General features: G+C 35.0%; 1 protein-coding gene across 2 annotated transcripts in view; it reads right to left on the bottom strand.

The window, feature by feature from the left end:
* The window catches only part of KCNQ5 (potassium voltage-gated channel subfamily Q member 5), a 552577-nt gene that overhangs the window by 482453 nt on the left and 46308 nt on the right, over nt 1-23816 (bottom strand). The window contains exon 1 of one of the 2 annotated variants that reach the window (XM_077162230.1): nt 6155-6188. The exons of the other annotated variant lie outside the window; for it this stretch is intronic. Coding sequence (XP_077018345.1) covers nt 6155-6170 — 16 coding nt within the window. The 5' untranslated portion in view covers nt 6171-6188. Of the gene's footprint in view, nt 1-6154; nt 6189-23816 lie in introns of those variants that run through there. 2 annotated transcript variants of the gene reach the window in all.

Raw genomic sequence — 23816 nt, 5'->3', positions numbered from 1 at the left:
GAAACTCATCCCTAGAATAGGAATTACTGATAAGATTTTTTAAAACATTAACAACTTATTATTCACAACTTATTATTAACAACTTAGAGATAAAAGTATGGCTTAGCCATACTTTTTAAGACAAACAAAAATGTGGCACAAAATATTCATGTTTAAAAGCAGTCACAAGTAAACCATTTATTGAATTTTCCCTTTTAAAAAACTCTATTTTAAAAGAAAAATCTCTTAGAATGAATAGTTTTGCAAGTTTCACAGGAACAGCAAATGTATCAAATATCCTCATCTTGGGTAATTACTTCCTTTGCAGTGCCATGCACATTCTTGCAATTTAGCAGAAAATTAAAGCACACATTACAAACATAATTGGATAAATGGAAAAATGCTATAAAATATCAATAAAGGAATACCTAAAATACTGACATACGTCTAAACCCCACCTGAACTTGTTAATTTTTAGATCAAGCTGGCTTTATTTTGCAAGTGCTTCTTTGCAAGAATTTAAGTCTGTGTACCTTGGTTCTGGCCAAATAAAATACTTCTTTAAGAGATGGTTTAATTACATAATTTTCAGCCCTTCTGGTTTTGTGGAGATTGGTATGACACTGCTTTGGTATCCCCCAAAAGATCACAATTCTTTGGGTGAGGCAGAAACATAACACATAATTACAGACAACATAGAAGTGCAGTGATTGAGATATGCCCAGGACATGTGCTCACAGACAAGGGACACCTAACTCACCTTGAGGAGACAACGTGGAAGCTGAGCCTAGAAGAAGAAATAAGAGCAGAAGGAAAGAGTAAGGGCTTTATGGGTGCATCCCAGGTAAAGGCAGAGGCTGGGGAAGGTCAGGACACTGAGCATTCAGGGTTGCTGGAACCAGGGTCTCCAGGGACAGGTGATGGAGAGACAGTAGCTCCTGCTCACAAGCAGCGTGGTGTGCCCTGATTAGAGCTTGTCCTCTGAATGCTGGTTTGGGGGAGCTACTGCAATGCTCTGGTGGGGGGTGGGGAAGGCACCATCAACACATCTGCACCCTAAATAGACGACTCCTGTGGCTGTGCAGAAGACAGAGTGAAGAAGGAACAATACAATGAGGAGACTGTTTCAATGGGAGAGAATTAAATAGGGACTGAGCCAGGTCAGTCATGGCAGGGATGGAGAAGAGGAGAGAAATGAGTAAAATAATTTTAAAAGGAATTAAGACTTCCTTAATCAGAATCTTTCTGATTCTAAGAAGGTAAAAGGCTGAAGAGTTGAATCAATAATAAGTATGAATAATTTTTTTTCACCTGGATCTGCCTACAGTGCAGCTTTAAGAAGTAAAATTATATTGTAAAATCATAAATTTTCCCCATTACAATGAAGTCTAGAGAAATGTACAATGTGCGACAATTAGAACCTATGTTTCTATACAATTGCTCTGATTATCTGAGGGGCCCCCGCTGAGGATGGAAGAGTCACATCAGAATTTACCTGATGCTGCACGCAGTGTTCAGGCCTCAGTTTTAAAAGCATTTCCCCAGAGAGTGGGATAAACAAAGAAAGTTTTGTTCTTTGAAATTTGAAAACACATCTTTCTCTACCTGAAACATAGCTATTTATTGCAACATTCCAAAAATTTAACACTCTTTTTTATTACTTGCAAAGAAAATTACTTATTTCCCAAATCTTTTTTTATACTCCTTTAAAAAACAAACCTGCATTTTCTCAAGGTTGCCAATAATTCAGGAATGCTCACCTTTATTTCCCTTGAGCCAAATGAATTGCTGATTGCATTTGCTTCTACTTTTCATCTAAACAGCCCTGCACACTGCTACACAGACCTAAATATTTTGTCTTTGCTTGATCTCACCCTAATAATGTACCTTCTTTGAAAAGTTATTTGTTTGTGAATATTAACTTTCCTATGAAAGGCTGTTCTAGGACAAATTAAGAACAGCCAAGAAAACTATATTGTATTTGCTTTGAATTATTCCATAATTCTAATGTGTTAAGGAAAGAATTTAACAATTGAGTTGAACACATTTTAACAGCGATGTATGGTGATGTAATGAACTGCACATTAAAATATTTTTTTACTCCCTATGCTTGCAGCACAAAATAATTTTGCTACAGACTTTTTAATATTGCCTATTTATAAAACTACCGAATTTGTTCTTAATTCTTTGACAGTACTTTATTTGCAACACTGATATCACAATATTTGGTGCTTGCCTTTTTAGAAGCAAAAAAAATGCCCTAAAGCAATATTTTTGGGATTAAATCAAGAGAAGTTTGTTTCAGAGGGTCTGAAGTTGGGTTAAACAATAAAGCCTTACACATTATATAGGAGATTTAGTTAAGATTTGACACGGCATACAACTTTAGGGAAAAAAAAAAGGCTCATTATCTAGATTGCATGGTTAAATTTTAATGAATTTAAAAGATTTCAAAAGATTGAAATAAACATCTTTTTTACTTTACGCTGGAATTTAACAGAAAGCCTCCTATACAAATTGCACAAAAATACAATTTATCAATCTTCTGAGTCATTTTTAGTAACTCAAGCTACTAAAAACTGCCACTCCCACCTCCACCCCCATTTGTGGTCTTAAAGGCCCATCTGGAATTCAGTTGCTGTCATTACCGCTGCATTTCTAAAATGAGCTGAAACCATCAAATTCATTAATTTAGTAAACAGCAATGTAGTAAGACGATACAAGGATGAAAGCATGGTGTTTTGGTCTTGAATTTACAGGATATCTGACAATTCTAGGTAAATTAAGGAATGAGGAAATCCACTGCAGAGTTTTAGCTGTGGGGTGGATTTGCTCATGCGTTGTAGCCTGGCATTCACAACTGGTGACATGGAAGACCCTCTCCCGGGTATGTGCAGATTATTGGTCTGTGGTTTGTGTTAAGATTCCCAAAAGACTTGTTACAATTCCATCCTTGCTTTCCTTCTCAAGAGATCATACAGGGTTGTACGGGAGTGAATAGGGCATGGTTTTAAGAACAATCTTGTATCTATTATAATTTTTACTTATAAGTAATTTTTAAAGTTGTAAAACCACAGAGTTGGTATTGTGTTCTGAAAGTAGGAACTCCATCTAAAGCTGATAAATCTGCTTTAAAAAAAACCTGTGAGAAAGTCGAATAGGACTGAGTCAGGACCGTGATGATAGATGATTCATGGAATTTGGAATACATTAAACAAAAAATATGCATTGCTATGTAGCTCTTTGAATCCACACACTAAACTGGATTCAGGAACCAAAAAGAAGTGGGTTTGAATTCAGCTCGGCTAGTGACTAGCTATGTGAGCTACTTGTCCATTTAAAAAATGGGATAATAATAATAATAAGGCCTGCCTCATCTAAATGTTTTAATTATCAAATAGCTATTTTAAACTTTGTATACTAATTGAGTGTGTACTCTATGATATTCTAAGTCTTTATACAAATGATCTCATTTAATTCTCAAACAAGTCTTTGAAATGGGTCTAGTTATTTACTACATTTGACAGACGAAGACAGAAATAAAGAGCATTTAAGTATACATGAAAAGTAAGGCTCAATACATGAAAAATGTGATACACAAAACACAGATTCAACAATTGTTAACAACTTTGTCAGTAAGTTTAATCTAGCAGTGTAAATAATTATGGTACTCAAATATAAGAGTACTTAAATCTGGGCTATATTATGCTAATTATCCAGACTCACCCAGGTTCAAATTGGTAACTTCATTTCAACATAAACTGAAATAAATTGTTAAAGACCAAAATTACGAGATTAAAGGATTCTTACATTAAAAAAAATTCAGCTCATCAAATTATAAATTCTTAAAATTAATAGAGCCATCATTTGTTTTTTAATTGAAATGTTTATATAGCTCACAAGAAGTGTAGATTTTGCAGTTTTTTTTAGCTAATTTGATGACATAAGCAGTTAAACAGGCTAATTTAACTTTCATAGTAAAACACTGTCTTGATCTAAACCATGAATTTTAGGGGTCAAGAGAGAGCCAAATAAGATCTTACCCAGCTGACATGAATAAAGGAATTATTTAAATCTCTTTTTGGCCATTAGAGCATCTATAAATTTCTAAATGACAGTTTGTCAACATGTAGCCACTGATCTCATCTTCAGTCATGGTTACTTTGAACTTAGGCACTATCATCTGATAAAAAGTATTTCATACCACGAGGAAGTCTAGAGCAAAACTTTGTTTCTTTTTTACAAAAGCTACTCCTTAAGAGTTCTACAATATGGGTGAACCTTGAAAATGTTATGCTAAGTGAAATAAGCTAAACACAAAAGGAAAATATTGCTTGATTTCACTTATATGAAATATGTAGAATAAGCAAATTCATAGACACAAAAGAATAGAGTTTACTAGGGACTGGGGAGAGGGGAGACACAGAAGTTATTGGTTAATAGGTGCAAAGTTTCTGTTTGGTATGATGAAGTTTTAGTAATGGACAGTGTTGATGGTAGCACACATAAATGTAATAAAGATCCAAAACTTGACTAAAATGGCAAATTTTATGTTATGTATGTTACACAAATAATTTTTCTTTTAAAAAAGTAAATCCTAAGATTTCAACGTTTCCACTTAACTTCAGCCCTAATAGCTGATCTGGATTTTTGACCATTTATGCACTGTCCTAACTCTAGTATTTTCAAAGAGCCATCCTTATCTATAAGCTTTACACAGTATTAATATGGATGCCTTCTGGCCCTTCCAATAAGAAAGAGATCCCTCTAATTGTGACATTGAATTATTGTAAACCTTATTCTCTTTTTAATAATAATAAATCCTTAAGAAGGTATGTCTATTTCCAAAGTATGATGGAATATTTATTCTCCATTCCTATTTTTGACACCTGTCAAGTTGTTCATAAATGCTGCTACAGGATAAATGAATAATTTAATCTTGGCTGATCAGTTGATATAAACCTTAGGGAAGAGTTTTTTCCTAGGTTTTTGGAAGTTACAATTGTAACTTCTGCAGAAACCACCTCTCATTAATCTCTCTATTACAATCTGAGATTCCCCCATCTCTTCTTTTAATAATTTGGAGAGTCCTCTAATAATTGCAACATAAACAATAACATAAGCAAGGGCATATATTTATTTTAGTGGTGTCTTACATATTTGGGTTTTCAAACACACAAAAATATCCTACGCTGAAAATACTGACTTGATTAAATGTTGAGTGAAAATCAACTGCACACATTAGTAGACAGTTTTAAAAGACATTTGGTTTTGTCTAGAACCTTTCAATTATAACACAGCAGGTGAGAGGCATGATTAACCAAATGGTTCAAAATGTAAACATCAATGTATCTGGAGTAACTTGATTTAAACTGCATTTTTATGTTCTTGTTTTGATTCCCTTGCCTTTCAACATCAAATATTTTTTTCATCACTCTTGCCTTGTTTATTTTTCACACAAGCTTGAGGAATTTTTATCTTAACTTCTTCTTCTAAATTTCCTGATTTTGAAATTCACCTTGAATTGCAGTTGGATTTACCATCCTCACCTGCTTTGTCTGCACATAGTTTAGAGAAAAGTGTTTTCCCAAGAATAAACTTAGATTTTATATCTCAAATTTCAGCAAAAGAAGCACAGAAATAAACACAGGTGTGACTCTTCATGAGTTATCCTGGTCCATTATTATTCACAAGGCTCCTCCTGTACCCCACTCTCCCATCCCACTTGTTCCCCCTCATTTTAAATGGTATCCAACAATGCATAATTTGTAAGGTCTAGGGTATAAATGAACAGTCCAAATGACCAGTAAAACAACTGTCCTCATAGAGCTGCAGAATCAATATCCGTTGAAACACTGTTTCATAAGGAAACAATCACTAAATGAATTCAAGTAGAATGACATTACAAAACTAAACACTGCTCAACTTTAATGATCACCTGATTTATACGATATCAGTTTACAGAATGAGTTGAAAGAATATTACATCAGCCTACCAGTGATACACATAGTAAAGATACGGAAATGAAGAATAAAACCACGATTGACTGCAAATATCACTCTTTGGCAGGGCAAGCAGTAACCTGGTTATTCTCATCTTCAATAGCAGCTATTGTTACTGTTACTAATATGTGGTATTGAAGCGTCAATTATTGTTTCATATTTAAAACTACTACCTTTCAAAGTCTGCATGCACCTTTCTTCTCTATGCAATAGATGTCCTCCTGAAGCACTGCAAAAAATAAATGTTGTATACTGAATCATATTTACGATCATATGGAATATTGCTACACAAAGTCATTTCTAATTTTAAGCTCAAGAATGCTTATGTTTTGGGAAATGCCCAATTTAATAAGTTTTTAACACTAATTTTTAACATGAATTTCAAGGACTTCTTTGATTGGGATCAGCTAAGAGAGAGTACAAAGAGTTGCCCCCTGGCATTGTATAAGACAATAAAGTATAAATTACAAAGTAGATCTTTGCTATTTAATAACTTGTATCTCTCTTGAGGATGTCATGTTTTCATTCTGTAATTATCTCATGCAAGCCCAAAATTATGGTTTAAAATCAAAATAGATTAGGAAAAGTTAGGGTGAAATAGGATTTAAGAGAACATACCTTGCTTTATAAAGTGTTTAAACTTTACAATTTTTTTCACATCTAAATTTTACCAAGTATTTTCTGCATATATATGTAGTTATGTATGTGTATATATATATATATTAATACATGTGTGTAGTTAATAGTTTGATAACTTTTCTGAGATTACCATAATTAGCTTTAATTAAAATGCCATTTTATACGTCAAGTGTTCTGTTTGTCCATTTCACTAAGGGGCACTTAGATTACCTCTGTGTTTGCACTATTAAAATCACTGCTGTGCACAACCTTGCACACGCCTTTGTGTACCTGCATAAGAGTTTCTCAAGATTTTACCAGAAGTTGAACTGCTGGGTCCTAGGATATATATTCCCTCAAATTTGCTCAGTATTGACAAATTGCTCTTCCAAATATTTGTAGGATTTACCCTCCTATCCAACTGAACTAAATCTATCCTTATCAACGTGGACAAATCTCTCAAAACATTTTTGGGTTGAAAGAACAGACACAAAGAAAGGATGCTTCTGTCAAGCATCCTTTCTGTCAAGCAGTTGAACCAAAATAACAGAGATCATCAGTCCTTCCCCCAGCCACAGAGACATACCCCATGCAAGCGTTCTCTGAGGTCCACAGCATGGGCATGCCATCGAAAGAGACGTGCTGCATATTTACTGTGTACTATTTCTCAGGGAAATGATATACTATGAAATTTAGAAAAGGTAAATTATCAGAAAAAACAAATTGCCCATGTTTTACACAATAAAAAATATACACCACTACACCCCCAGCAATTCTGTCCCTTAAAAAAAAGGTCATAAACACCTACCCATGGACTGAGAAGTAGACAGAATAGGACTGTCCTAGTTTCTGCTTGGCAGAAGATACCAGGTATTCAAATATAAGGACGCAAAGGAAGAAATTAAAGCTACAAATCCAAGTTAATCAATGTTCTCCAAAAGCACAGTGAAAATAATATATAAAAGAGGAGCATGAGACTACAACACCTTCAGAAACTAAAACATTGGAAGCTGTATTTGTTTCTTCACTACAGCAGTTCTACTTTCAAAACTGAGAACCAATTGGTTTTGAGAGGTTGAAAGTAAATTCTTAGAAATAGCTAATACAAATGTCTCTCTCCAAATTAAATCAGTGGGGTGCTAGTTTTAATACTTGTGCTTATTGGCTCATATATAGGATTCAATACAACCAATTAAAATATTCACCTCTTGGAATAGTTTCGCATTGGAATACTGTGGTAGAGCTGAAACAATCAGTGATAGTCCTGTAATTCTATTATTAGGGCTTCCTTTACTGCCATGAGATTAATTTCCCTGTCCTGTAAATGTTCTCTTTCTTCTCTCCAAAGAAAAACTTTTACTCCATTAGGTTCCTTTTCCAACCCCCAGAAAAACCTTTACCCCTTAACTAATAGGTTTTTTCTAAAAGAAGACCTTATACAGTGAACCCAAACAGCAATAAAGGTTCAGATGACTTTCTAAGTGCCAAAGCCAACAATACCTTCGCAATTTTTATCCTCCTTGACCCCTTGGCAGCCTTTGCCACTCCTTATTAACTCCTCAATCTTAAAATGTTCTCTTTTCTTGGCTCCTAAACACACTCATGATTTCTCTTCTAACTCTGTAAACATTCTTTTAAAGTTTCATTTGCTGGCTCCTCCTTCTTTCATCTCCAATTACAGATGCTTCTAATAATTCCTCCCTTCTTGCTTGTCGTATTCTGCAGGTTTTCCCTAGGTCCTTTTTACTATCTATAAGCTAATGATTCACAGATTTCTATATTTAAATTTAGTTTCTTTCCTGAAACCTCAAGTTTATCTTCATAATGATATAATAATCATTCTCTCTTAAAAAAGTGACCACAGCTCTTCTTTGCTGAAAAATTTGAAGGCTCCTCTCCTGGAAGACATAGTCCAAATTTCTTAGAATTGCTTTAAATACCTGGAATATGTCCTTTTATATCTTTCTAGTCTCAATTCCTATTGTTCTTTGTCAAAGACCCTGTACCATACCCCAGCAACACTTCTCCAGCCCCATTTCACTCCACAGTGTCCTTGCTTCATTGACCTCATTTTTAGGATCAAGAGCATCAGAAAAAAAAGTCTGACAAGCAGGTCTTACTGTGATAAAATTACTCAAATGTTGTCAGGACTGGCCTGAGAAGTCTGAAACACATTCTATGTTTTCCTGCACAAGCCATTCCTGACTGTGCCTATAGAACTCTCTCTCCTCCTTTTCATCTTAGAAAGTGCCAAAAACATTCGTGCTCATATTTGGAGATTTGTAAAATTTTGTATAGAGGAACCCATATTCTAGAATTCCCTTGTAACAGGAAGAATCACCCTCTAGCTGAGTTGTCTTCTTTAATCAAATACTTAATTTCCAAAGTGTAGAAGAAAACCAAGATATGTAATGAAACAAATAGATCATTTGGCTTAACGTTGATAATCAAAGGAGGGACAATGCTGCAGGCAGATATTTCTCACTCTCATCCCGTAAACTGTTTACTCATCCCTCAAGATTCAGATCAAATATCACTTACTCTGTGAAGTTAAACCTGACTTTTCAGTGGACATATTTCTTCCTCTGTGTTCCTACAAAATCTAGTTTATGTCCCGATTATAGCTCATGATACATTAAGCTCTAATTATTTGATTTTATGTCTACCTTTTTAATCAGTCTCTGAGCTCCCTGCGGACACTCACAGCATCGGGCACGGAGCAGATGCCAAAAAAGGAGTAATGGACTCATCCTTCAAGAACAGCAATGCCTAGGATACAATCAAAAAGGATTTTCCCTAGGATTTTTGCAATCATTGCAACGCTATATTAAAACAGCCCAATTTTTTTTACAAGAAATTATGAATGCTGCTATAACATATTTTATATGCTATGTCTCATTAAACCAATTTATTTATAGAACAATCTAATATCGAACTGCAGTTAGAGATAACTGACCCCTAACCACTACAGAATTTCCAAATAGTGCATATTCTGCCTGTAAAACACTTGGGCTGGCATAAGATATTTATGCTTGAAGGTCCAAGAAAAACAAAAAGATTACAAACACTTCACTATGCAGTCTCATCAGAATCTCACTTCCATTTTTTGAAATTCAATGACATAAATTTGTGTTAGAAAAGAAAGTCTTAGTCTACTGAATGATGTTAATTTTCTAGGTGGCAGAGCAGAGTGCCCAAGAGATTAGGACATGTATCTGAAATGCCAGGCAGGTACCAAAAAGTATTTATTTTTCTGATTTCCACACCTCTAATATTCCTGTTTCTATTCCTTTCCTGATATTTCACATTTATACAACTTCCTTCTCTGCAATTTAGCTCTTTATTTAGCTCACAAAGTAAGCATTATACTAAGGAGGTAGAGTATTCATCTTTTGGCGTCAGTGCCAGTTGCCCTTAGCAACCACCACTTGAAGGGAAACCTTATTTTCATCTGGTAACTCAAAATAGGACTAAAGGGTCAACTGCAGAGCAATATTAAAAGGCAGGTCTTAAACCGGCAAACTGTTCAATACAAGACCCCCTTTCATTTGGATCATTTCAAAGACATTGGTAGTTTTGTTCACAAATATTTCATAAATCACAGGGTTTTTAAATTGGTTTCTAAACAATACTTATAGAAATAGCAGTATATACTCCAACTTAAATGTCTTTATCATTGAGGAATGTGGAGAGGAACCACAACTGACACAAATCTAATGCAAACAGAGGAATAGGTGAAGGGAGAAGATATTCATTTCAAATATATTACACCAAGCACATAGAAATTAAAACTCCTTTTGAGTTTGGTAATCTTTACTTTGTACTCAAACTTCTAAGAACTTATACTAAGAAGCAACACCAATTTGCCATGTTATTAGTTTAAGCTAATAAATGCAATGATTAAAAAGCTAATGACTCTCCATTTTTTTCATCATCTCACACAAAAGTTTGTTACATTTACTATTAAGGAAAAATAAGAAATACATGTAATTAATCTCTTTATGCTCTTTGAAGTGCATTTATATTTAATTTATGTTTTATATCTAAGAAACAGTTAATATTTGATAGCATCTTTCCTATGAATGAAGGAATGAATAGAACTGGAGAAAACTGAACATTCAATTCCACTATTATTGCAGTTTAAGAAATCTAAAACATGGCACTGTTGGCTGGGCATTTTAGGCAGGAGATTCTGGAATATGTTGCCCCATATTAAAGTTCTTGTGTGTTTGGTGGAAGCTACGTTGCCATCAGCATTGGTAACATCCTAGGCTCCACCTCTTCCATTGTTAGTCTTTTCCAGGGGGTTGTCTAGTAATTGGCAACATTGTTGTTTTGTATCATTTCAATCCATTCAGCTTACCAACCTATATATGACAAGAATACAAGAATATTTAGCTTTGGTTCACAAAGCTAAATAGCACACAAGTCTTACTTCCAAGAAACAAAATCTAGTGAGGGAGATAAGACAAAGGGAAAAGTGCAAACTGAGCACACAAATTGGGAGACCAGTTGAAAATTCAGGGGGGAATAACTTGTAAATAAAACGATGATGATGATGATGATTCAATTATATTAATAAACATGGGAGAGTGTCATCCATAATGGATGATAAAAGGACTCCGAAACATCACACTTTCATGCTTCTGCAAACTATTCTAGCTAAATTTCAAAATTCATGTGCTACAAATTTAATCTCATACCCTTTAAATTACTTGTTGAAATAAAAAAGAAATCAGTTACTGAATCAGATTGCTGTCAATTTATTGTGAGTTTGTTTTGTTCTTCCTTTTTTTTTCATTTTTTCCTTCTGATTGAGATTGCATCAAAAAATTAATTGTTCTCAATCAAAAGAACAAATATAATTAAACTACTTTAAAACTCCATGTAATGTCATTGAACTGCAGTGTATTTCATGTACGGAAATTTTACTTCAGCAAGAGTAACAAAGAAACAGTGTAAATATGGAGTAAACTGTAGTTTGCTTAATAGTTTATAAGCATGGGTATTTATGATCCTTCAGTTTGGACAGACATTTTCAGCTATTGGGAAGCAAGTTTAAAATTTAGGGAGAATAACATAAATAAGAAGATGATGATGATTCAATTACATTAATAAACATTGGAGAGTGTTTATAAGAGTCTGCTGCCTCTGAAATTTAACTTTCCAGGGTGACGTATATCTTCTGGTGCAGACCTATCACAAATGCGTTCTCCTCTTTAAGCAAGACGCCTCTCAGAATCCTCCATCCCCTGGTGTCCCTGGAGCCATTTCTGAGTTGATTCTCAGTGCTTCCTCACCCAGTCCCCCTTGTACCAAATGGCCCCCTCTGTTAGAGGCCTGGCTGAGCGCTGGGGTGTTGTCTGAGACTGCAGAGTGTCTCTTTTTGCTGGGGATTTTCTGTTCTGTGTTTCCTGTATGAAGGTCGGCTTGTCCATAAGGGAATTAGATTCCTGACCTCAAGTAACCACTGTTCTCAAATACGATGTTAAGAGATCTCCACAAGGCAGTGTGACGGTGGCTCAGCTGGCAGAATTCTTGCCTGCCATGCCCAAGACTCAGGTTCGTTTCCCAGTGCCTGCCCATGTAAAAACAAAAAAATAGATATCCACAAATCTGGAGAATGATGCTGACACCAGAATGAGTTTTACATTTTTATCCAATCAAATAAACGGTGAAGTTTATTTTAAACCTCGCAATTGTTGATGGACCATCAGTAAATTAAGTTTCCAACTGCGAGAATCTTGAATGAGGGCAAAGAATGCTTAATAATGACTTCATGTGGCATTTTAAAGTGTAAAAGCTCTTCAATTATTTTTATGGCTGTCATGTTTTTCTCACTTTAAAGATCTGTCTTTATTCTCCCATATGGTCTATTTTGACATCAAATATTTCTGGAGATAAGAGGTATTTACTGAGCTTAAATATTTTGGCAACTTGGAAAAATGAGAAAACAACACTGAAACACAAAAAAGATCCCATTTTTTTGTAATCAAAGATTTTACATTATTATAGACATTGAAAACAAGATCAATGGATAAAGATAAAATGCAAAGATTTTCTGTAGAAATATGAGCAATTTTAATGAGGGATATGAAGAATGACAGCAAATGTTTATTGGCAATTTTTTATATTTTAGTTTTTTTGTATGACCACCCCTTACCTCCACAGACAATTTATTTAGAAACCTCAATTTTATAACATAGCTGAGAAATAAACAATAATTGTAAAAGATCTGATGGCAGACAAAATTTACTGCGCATGTTCTGGCACTAAACGTCACGTACTTGATTTATAAGAAGATACTCCAAGGGTTTACAGAGATCCTGTGAAGTCTTCTGTTAGTTATAATTCTGACTCATTTCTTCACTTGTTTCTCAAACCATACACAACAAGCAGCAACAAATGAGAAAGGGGTAAAGATAAAGGAAACCTAGGAATGGACTAATACAAGTCTAAACTCTAGACAATGGAGGAGACAGTATAGAATAAAGTTCAAGAACCTCATCACCCAGGGGGCCCAGAGTTGTTCTGGAAAGTGCAGTGCTATATAAAAGAAGATGTTCTAGATGGTATTTCAGAAACTTCAAAAAAAAAGTGTAAACTCTGTTGAGTACAGTTATAGCAAGAAAGTTAGGTAAGAGCTGAGCAAGGGTAGCTCAGTGGAAGAATTCTCCCCTGCAATGCACAAGACCCGCGTTTGATTACCTGAGCCTGAACGTGCAAAAAACAAACAAACAAAACCACAACCTTCCTTCATGTATGAGGTTTTTTTTTCTTTCTTTTGAGATGCAAATGTTCAAAAAGAGGATCATGGTGATGAAGGCACCACCATGTGATGATGTTGTGAGCCGTTGATTATAACCATGTCAAGAATGTTTGTATGGGGTGGTGTGACAGTGGCTCAGTGGCAGAATTCTCGCCTGCTGTGCCAGAGACCCAGGTTTGATTCCCGGAGCATGCCCATAGAAAAAACAAAAAAAAAGAATGTTTGTATGTTTGTTTGTGGTTTATAATAAAAATAAAGGCCAGGTAAAAAGTTATTACATTTTAGAACATGGTCAATAAAAAGCCTAACATTTTGTTAACTGGAGTTTATAGGGGGTATTTTCAATTTTCAGGAAAATTCCTTTCATTTCTCATTCCTGGAAAAAGTCAATTAAGTGAAGCATTACTCTACTATTTTGAGACCCATGCTTTATAATATAAACAGAAGTAAATGTCTCACCCCAGCTCTCATGACATTTTACTATTCTTAAATAAACATGTTAAAACTAAGTACTGGAATCCATAAAATAATTGTTATTGTTCTATATTAGGAGATGTTGCAGAAAATAACTTTTTATTAAAATGTACTGACTATATTCAGTTTACTTTTATAAATACTGACTTTATTACTATCATTTGCCTAGAACTAGATTATAAAAATGAATATTAGAAGATGCTTGTCACATCTTATCTCTTCATCTCCCATAATGCCCCTTCCAGTCCAAATTGGAAGGCCTTCCTCTGAACTTCTCAGGACCCTGCACATATGGCTGTCACATGCCTTGTCATTATTGATGTAGCAGTTTGTGTCCTCACTAGGCTGTGTCCTTCTCAAAGTTTTGACCTGAGTCCACCTCCTTTGCATCTCTCACCATCAGCATGGTGCTAGGAACACAGTAGACACTCCAAACATATCTGCTGAATGAATTAAATGGAAATATCAGGCATGGTCCCTCTGCTCAAGGAGTTCCTAGTCACCCTGAAGTAGGTAAGTAAGACATGCACAAGAGAAATAACACAAGGAAGAAGCTGTTGTGTGATACAGGTGATAAATGTCAGGAGAAGCACAGGCAGAGAGCAATACTGGTTTAAATACTGAGATAAGGCTTCATACACAGCCTTGAGGGCTCAACAAAGTCTTAGGCAGGGAGCTACTTCTGGATGCTCAAGATAATTCATCTCTACTGTACAAAATCAGTTTTATAGATTGTATAAACTACATAGAAGATTTACATAATTAACTGATCAGTTGAGGCAGTCCAAAAATCTGTGTCTTATTACAGTAATTAAAATGTATATACACAACACACACACATATTTTAAACCTGAATTTTCCAGATGTCCTTACAGTGACTGAAATCAATAGATGATCATATACACCCATACCATTTTAGCACTGTTATGACTTAGTGTTTTTTCTTTATTTGATAGAATAAATATTTTTTAAAGAAATAGGTATAAACAATAAAATCAGTAAAAGCAAAATAAACCCAAAATAACAACAAAGACATGCAAAAAATTGGGTCCTATACCTTATACATAATAGTTCCAATTGTATCAAAGACTTAAAAGTGAGAAATAGAGTAATAAAAGTCATATAACTAAAGACGGGAAAAATATTTTGTAATCTCAGCATGGAGATGTAATACAAGAAAAATTTTAAATTTTGGTATGCAAAAACATCATTAATAAAATTAAAAGACTGAAAACAAGCACGGAAAAGTATTGTAGCTTATGTTATACACAAAGGGCTAATTTTCAGCATTTATGAATTTTCTAAAACAGTAAGAAAAGATCATCAACCCAACAAAATTGGGCAAAGGTATGAACAGCTATAAAAGAAAATACTAATAGCTCCTAAACATAGGACATCTTTTTCAACCTCATATGTAACAAGAGAAATGTAAATAATAACTATGCAGACCTACCATTCTGATCTATCGGCTTGAGGAAAATCAAAAAGTTTGTTAACTTTTTTTGGCAAAGGTTCAAAGGGTAACTCATATTGGGAATGGCTAAGACCAAATGTGGAGAAATTTGGCAGCATCTATTAAAATTTTGTACAGACTGTTTGACCCAGACATTTCACTTCTAAGAATAATTTCTGTACATACTAACACGCAAATAAAATGACATGTTTATAAGTAATTTTTAAAAACATTTTATGTAATACTGGACATGATAGACGCTTGGTTGAGTAAATTAGTATATATCCATACAATGGAAATATATAGTCTTAAAAATAATGAGTACTATATGAATTGATATACAGTATTATAATTTGCTAATACTTATGAAAGAAAGAAAATCTTACAAATGTATGTGATACATACAACATCTTTGGAAGTACACCAAAAAAGTCTCTGAAAATGCTATCTTTAGAGAAGGAAGCTGATCATCTGTGGGCAAATGAATGGGTTGGAGACTTTTCACTGTTAAGACATTTTGTACCTTTTGTGTACCTACGTGTTAAGCTAGAACACAGCTCAACAATTTCAGGTGCTTCTCCCCATCCACTTCCACACCATAAACTAAAAAGGGATATCTATATAATGCATAAGAATTGTGTGTGTGTGTATGTGTGTATCCAGTCAAAATAAAAAGCAGTAGATATTGGAATGAATACTATTTTATTAACTAAAAACTCAGCTTCACCTTAAAATGGTGAGTGTCGCTCAAATGAGGGATTTATTCTATGTAAACTATTTGGTGACTAGCTAGAAATTTTGCATATCACAAGTAGACACCACTGAATTAGGTGTCTAGCTCTCTGGGCCCAGGTTTTCAATACAGGTTACTAAATAATGCATTTACACTGTGAACTCCACAGAATGAAAATCTGAAAATTCTAATAATCACTTGTTCATCATAACTAGGCCCATTTGTATAACCTTATACAAATGGCTGTACTGGCATTCTTCTGACATGGCTACACCACGTGTAGTTAAGAACAGTTGGGAAAGAGAACTGTTTCTACTTGCTTTGTAAAGTAGAAATAATCAGAGAACAGTAAAGCTGGAAAAAATTTAGATAATCTCTTACAGGGATTTCAGATGCAAATACCCTCAGGGGTCAAGAAGGGAATTTTAACGAAGGAAGTGGGCTGGATGTGATAGAGCTGGTACTGGAGGGAGTTCCAGAGAATTTGAACCAATGTGTCACTCCTAAAGACAAGGTAATTTAAAAGCAAAACAAACAAAAACCACTGTGCTGGGCAAAGAACATGACTGTGGAAGGAATTCCTCTAATCCCTTCACATAATAGACGGCAATGCTAAACATTAAAATTTATACATAAGGGAATATTTTATGATGTGGTCTTGTACACAGATAACTCATGAGGCTTTTTCCTCCAAGAACTGGAAAGCTGAGTCAGTGGATTCAAAAGACCTTATGAGAGGGTTAGCTCCTAAAGCTCCAGGAAGTCCTAAAGAACTCCAATAGTTTCCCAGTTCTTTCTCAGGTGGTAAGAACTCTTCTACCCTCAGGGGAACCCAGAGTTCAGGGTTCACCTAGAAACTTTTCCAGGGAAAATTAAATCATTTAAAAGTGATTGCAGATTCTAAAAGTCAGAAATGGGTACTGAAAGTATTGAAAAGAGATGGCTCACAAGTCGATCCTGTAACTGAGAAATGAAGAATTAACAAATATATGATTACTGAATCAATATATAGATGTTTTTCTTTCTCTATTGTAGAATAGGCAAAGGGGGGTTAGTACCTGAAATTACTGAAACTAAACTAGTCTCACCCTTGTTTATGCTTAATGGTTGTTGCGGCCTGGTCTCAGCCCTGTTAATATTTTCTATTGTAACCATTTTTCTAGCCTAGTCTCAGCCTTGTGTATACTTATTATTGAAATGTTAACAACTCCATTCCCCCTTGTTTGAATCCATAAAAACCATGAACTCCTTAGACTAGGGGAGATAGGCTGTTAGGCCAATAAACCATCTGCTCTCTTGCTTCACAGGTAGCATTAAACTCTTCCTCCTTCTCTCTTTGGAACCCTGATGTCATGGATTGGCTATTACGTACATCGGGTAGAGAACCCACCACTTTTGTCAAGTATCAATCTCATTAAAGCTCTGTTACATCTTCTCCTATGATTCTACGATCACGGCATGAAGAATGAAGACAGGCCATTGAAGCGATAAGCTTAAAGGGGCAGTTGTGAAGGTTCAAGATCCAGAACAAAAGCAGATGAAACATTTTCTTGGGGCATGTATGCAGTGTCTGCATCTTTTTAAATGCATAAACTATATTACCATCAATATTATGGGTTGTAACAACTACAGTTTTGGTATCAAATATTAATTATGTATCTTTGACCAGCACAAAAAAGGGGTGGGGTGGGGGGCTTTGGATTTGTATTTGAATTCCAGCTCCACTACTTACTAGTTAGCAACAGGGAAAATCACCCTATCCTTCAGTGCTACACTTTTGTCATCTGCAAAATGGGGATAATAAAACTTACCTTGGAGGGCTGTAAAGTTAAGAGGCAAAGTATAATGCAAGGTGTCCAGCAGATAGTAGGCATTCAATGAATAACAACTGCTATTATCTATGACCATCATTGCCATTATTGCTATTTTTGTTTTTATAGTGCTCATTTCAGACAAGCATCATCACAGAACAAGCCCCTGATACCTGTTTCTCGCATCCTAATATCTGTGATTTCCCAAACATGCAGGATGTGTGTTCTCCTGATGAGACCATATGATAACCCCACAGGTCACTCAATGTGCATCCATGGTTTACAACAGAATGAGTAAAGCTTTCATTTCCAGTCCACATTTTTTTACTTAGCTCTTTGGTACACAATTAGTAAGCAGTATTTCTAACAGCTTGTGATTTACAGTAAGTAATTGCAGTCTAGTGCTCTTTCTTCTATTGCCACTTGTTAAACACCCACTTAAAGTATCAGATCACAAAATTCACTGTAAATTGAAATTTATGTTTCCTTCTGGGTTATCTGGGAATAATCCAGCAAAGACAATGAGGAAAACATCATGCTAATTTCTACTCTTGGGTTTCATAATACTATTTTGATTATTTTCAGACCTAATTTGGTACACAACAGTGAAAAGAGATATTTCCTCTTATGTTTTTGTTAATGTGGTTGTTGTTGGGTTCTAGCCAATGAATTTATACAACCAAATGTCGGGCAAAGTAAGAAAAAGCAAAATTAACTTGCCGAAGCATTTTAGTGAGGAAAAAAATTCTCATGGCTCTTTATTGCCTAAATAATGGAAGTCAGGTTTTTCTTTCAAAAAGTATCTTTTTTTTTCCCCATAGGCTGTGGTTTGATTTACTGTAAGAGAGAAAGAAAGAGTGTTAATTATTGTCCTCTACCTGGTAACTAGTACAGACTATATTCCTGTTCTAGCTTTTCAGAATTTTAGTATAAAAGAAATATATTGACCCAAATATCCAACCACTGATGAGAAGGTAAATAAAAGATGGTATATCCATACAATGCATTATTATTCGGCAATATAGCAGAAGACTGACACATGCCACAATATCGCTGAAGCTTGAAAACATCGCAAGTGAAAGAAGCCAGTCACAAAAGACCACATAATAAATGATTCCACTTATATGAAATGTCTAGAATAGGCAAAGCTAGAAAGACAGAGTGTTTCCAGTAGATTAGTAGTTGCCTAGATCTGGGTCAGTGGTGGTAAGGAAGGAGTGACTGCTAATGGATATGGGATTTTTCAGGGGAGATGAAAGTGTTCTCAAATTACATAATGGTGATGGTTCACAAGTCTGATGATACTAAACATCACCAATTTTACACTTTAAAAATGTGAATTATATAATATGTAAATTATATACTCAGTCTTCTACCTCGAAAATTCTCGTGTGCCATCATCATCATCCCCCAAAACAAACAAACATTCACGGAGAGCTGACCTGGAGAGGTTCAGTGCATTCCTGAGTGACACTACATTTTTAAAAGAAGCTTTGAAATCCTTATATGTTAATCCCAACTTAGTTTCTATAGTCTTACCAACAAAATTTCCTGCCAGTTCTAAATTTTGGGAAAAAATGGTCTTGGATGATTCTTTCATTTTATTGGCTTTTCTAATAGGATTAAAGAAGAGCTACAATTTTTTCTGAATGAAGTAGAGTCTAAAATGGGACTAAGAAAGAACTATACTGTGTGGCTTCTTGAAAGCAGTAGATCAAATGTGGAACATACCCAAAGTATGAAAGAAAAAAAATACTTAATTGAACACATTAATTAAAAAAGAGCTTGCATTCTAAATGCTGGATTAATTTCTTTTTTTCCGTTAATTAATAAAAAAAAAAATTAGACCTAAGGGTCACCCCCAAGAGAACCTCTTATATGCTCAGATGTGACCTCTCTCTCCAGCCAACACAATAAACAAACTCAGCACCCTCTCCAATCTACATGGGACGTGACTCCCAGGGGTGTGGACCATCCTGGCAACGTGGGACAGAAAACCTGGAATGAGCTGAGACTCAGCATCAAAGGATTGAGAAAAACCCTAGAATGAGCTGAGACTTGGCATCAGAGGATTGAGAAAACCTTCTTGACCAAAAGGGGGAAGAGTCAAAATGAGACAAAATGAAGTATCAATGGCTGAGATTCCAAACAGAGTCAAGAGTTTATTCTGGAGGTTATTCTTACCCATTAAATAGATATCATCTTGTTAGTCAAGATGTAGTGGAGAGGCTGGAGGGAACTGCCTGAAAATGTGGAACTGTGTTCCAGTAGCCATGTTTCTTGAAGATGATAGCATAATGATATAGCTTTCACAATGTGACTGTGTGATTGTGAAACCTTGTGTCTGATGCTGCTTTTCTCTACCTTATCAACAGATGAGTAAAACATATGGAATAAAAATGGATAATAGGGGGAACAAACGTTAAAATAAATTTAGTTTGAAATGCTGGTGATCAGGGAGGGCGAGGGGTTGGGTGTATGGCATGTATGAATTTTTTTCTGTTTTCCTTTTATTTCTTTTTCGGAGTAGATGCAAATGTTCCAAGAAATGATCGTGATGAGATGCAACTATGTGATGATATTGTGAATTACTGAGTATATATGAAGAACAGAATGATCAAAAGTTAAAAAAAATTAAAAATTAAAAAATAAAAAAAAAAAGATCTTGCAAATTACATGCCGTCCCAAATACCTCTTAAACACTAAAGCAGCATATACATTTGCTAAGGAAATGCCAAGTTTTATATTTTGGTCTAGCAACTTAATGCAATGAAAATTTCCAGAAAAAAAAAGGATAATATAATTTTTACAATAAATGCAAACACATACCTGATCAGTGTTATTTTTCTTGTTTTTTTTTTAATGTTATACATGTGCAAGTGCCATTAACGCAAGGTTTTATTCAATAATGGAAAAAGAATGCATGGCAACGTGGTGGTAAGAGCATAAGCCCCAGGGTCAGATTGCCCGATTCCAACCCTGATTCCTCTATTTGTACCTTGGAGAAAATGTCTTAGTCTTCCTAGGTCTCAGTTTCTCCTTCCATAAAATGAAGATAATAACATAGGGTTGTGAGAATTCAATGTGAGAGTGCATTTAAGAGCTTAATTTGATGCTGGGCATACAGTGAGTTAAAACTATCAACATCATCACTTCTGCCTTAGCACTGCTTAATGCCCTTTTATAGGATCATTTTTTACGCTAGTGATACTTCTGACAGAGCCCAGGGATTTCAGCTAACGAGGCAAGGTCACAAGCCAATTCAGCCCTAGAGTGAGACACTTTTCATCTGTTTCTCTAAAAAATTTTCAAGTTATAATTCCAAGAAACCATTCATCCTTTTTTGCTAACAGGCCTCTAACCACAATTTCATAAAATGTCCTTTTTTCCATAAACAAAGCCAAACACAATATCTTGTTCATCTGATTAGAAACCGAATAGCTGCTGAGCATTGCCATATCACAGATAATAATGGCAGTAATTACTAGCCACCCCCCAAAAAAATCACATAAGAAAAACATGTGGTATCCATCAGAGTAACAGAAAATGAAGAGGCAAACAAAGCTTCTCCTCGCACTTAGAGTGCTGAGTCTAAGTACTTCTAGGCACTATGTTTTGAACAAGGTAGCCGCCCAGAATAAATGTCATATTTAGTTGAATTCCCTAGGACTGTGCTAAGTGTGACAGAGCTAAAATGAATTTAACAATTTTTTGTTACCTAAACCTTAATCTGAGGCATATTGTAGTTAGAACAAAATATTACAAGTTTTCCGATCAGAAGATGAGGCTTAATAAAAGCAAAAGCTAAGCGAGCATCATTAAAATGTTAATGTCAGAGACATTTATTCTCTGAGATATTAGATGCTGATCACATTTCAACAGAAAGCAATTTGGAAAATTTCATGTTATAGCCCATGGCGATGATAATCTTTATCACAAGACCAAAAAAGAAAAAAAAAGTTATTTTATGACATTCAAACATAAACATTCCCATTCCTGAGGTTCTCAGATTGTCTGGGAAATATACTACCTGCACCATTCCAGGAGATAATTCTAAACCTCACAACTGGCACATGGGTTTCTGGGGGCCTGGCGTGCTCACCAGCTCGGACGACCACACCGTCACACTGACAGAACAAGGCAGTGGAGGCTTCAAAGACTCGCCTCGTGCGGCGTGGTGTACATGTAATCCTGCCAAGCAGTCTTGGTTGGCCGTTTGTTAGGGAGACAAACGAACTGGGACCACAATTACTGAACTAATTTGATTTGGTAGCCCGAGGAGATAAGCCTCAAAATTCAAAGCGCATTATGGAAATACAGAAACACACACACAAACCAAATCTCATCAAAAACAAAGCCGAAAAGAAAAATACTAACCAGAAAAGCAATATATCGAATCCCAAACACTTTCTCTATATATGTCCAAAAATATGGTTTTGGATTTAGGTCATCAAGAATCCATCAAGAAGATTTGGTCCTATGTTATTATATATCAGGCTTTCAGATGAAAACAAAACAAAAGATCTAGACACATTAATATCACCTCCACAAAAAGAGAGTTAAAAAAAATAATCAGCATCTTGTAAGGAAACCAGGATAAAATGAGTATAACAAAGTACTTCTAGATTCTAAAGAAAACTTCAAACTTACGGGATGATCTAAAAATAAGATACCAAGAATGAGCTAACTGGTAGTATTTTAAAGGAACAATTTTGGTCAATGAATGTTAGAACTGCAATAGAAGGAAATAATAGCAGAATTCAAACCTCATTTTCTATTACTTCCACCTGAAAATCTTTATATTCCTTCTTAAATCAGGAAAATTTTAGAGACTTATTCTAGAAATTTACCTCCAAAACTAGAACTGAAGGACTCATGTATCAACTTGATGTGTCTCAAACTCACCAAACTACAGAAACACGCAGTCCCTCCTACGTCATCTCTGAGCATACTCTGACTCAGTATAAGTGAGTCTATAATAGAATGAAATATTTAATAATGGGATTTTATTATATTACCTCATGACAGAGAAAAACAATATTTAAACACTCTAGAAAACAAGATAAAGAACATTTTCCTTTCTTTTGAATATATGGCATCTCCACACATCTTTATTCCTAGTTCACACGGTAAGATGTATGTTGTATTCAAGAATAACCAGTTCTTTTCATGGAAGCCATATAGGATCACAGTAAAGCAGACAGGTTAGTATCCTCCCAATAGCAACCTCAAAAGTCAGAGGTCTTTGTTAGAGTTAATGAAATAAGATCATGTAATAGTAGCTCCAAAGATACCATGCTCTGAATATACTTAATCAGTTGCATAAGGAGCCATACATAGAGAATTTCAAAATCAATAAAAGGCTCAGATTGGATTTATGTTAAAACAAAAGTAAGACTGCCTTACTAAATTGGGTTAAAAAAAAACCAAGGATTTACTTCCCAATTCTAAAATGGATCAGTTCTTTAAAAGTACTGCGTTTACCTCGTAAAGTCACTCCTCTAAAAATTAATCGTGTAAGGGAAGCCCAGGAACATAAAACCTTAAAGTTTAGCCAAAAAGAATCTATTGTAAATTAGGGAAGATAAGGCATTTCATAAAGGCAAAGTATCACTTGGGGTCCTTCTGGAAAATGGACACACCCCTTCAGAGAGCTGGTATGAGAAGCATGCCAAAAAAGTTCAGAGTCACTTACCCACTGGCATTTCTCCCTATTGTACAGTCCCTTAACTTAATCGCTTATGGTAAATCTCAGATAACTATTGTTTGTCAGCATTAGAAGTAAGACTGTAAGACAAAGCAGGAGCAGACACCTGGGTCAGCACTGAAAACTGACATCAGTGGAACTCAGACAAAGACTGGTTTTCATAACAGAATTAAAAGTGCAATGTTTTAATTTAAATTTTACTTCAATTCCAAGAAAAATTAAAACAATTTAGACCTCTTTAGCTAACTCTCCCAGGGAATTTAACTTTCA

Source organism: Tamandua tetradactyla, chromosome 5 (assembly GCF_023851605.1).
Source record: "Tamandua tetradactyla isolate mTamTet1 chromosome 5, mTamTet1.pri, whole genome shotgun sequence".
In the NCBI taxonomy this organism is placed as follows: domain Eukaryota; kingdom Metazoa; phylum Chordata; class Mammalia; order Pilosa; family Myrmecophagidae; genus Tamandua; species Tamandua tetradactyla.
This window is presented reverse-complemented; position numbering and strand designations above follow the sequence as displayed.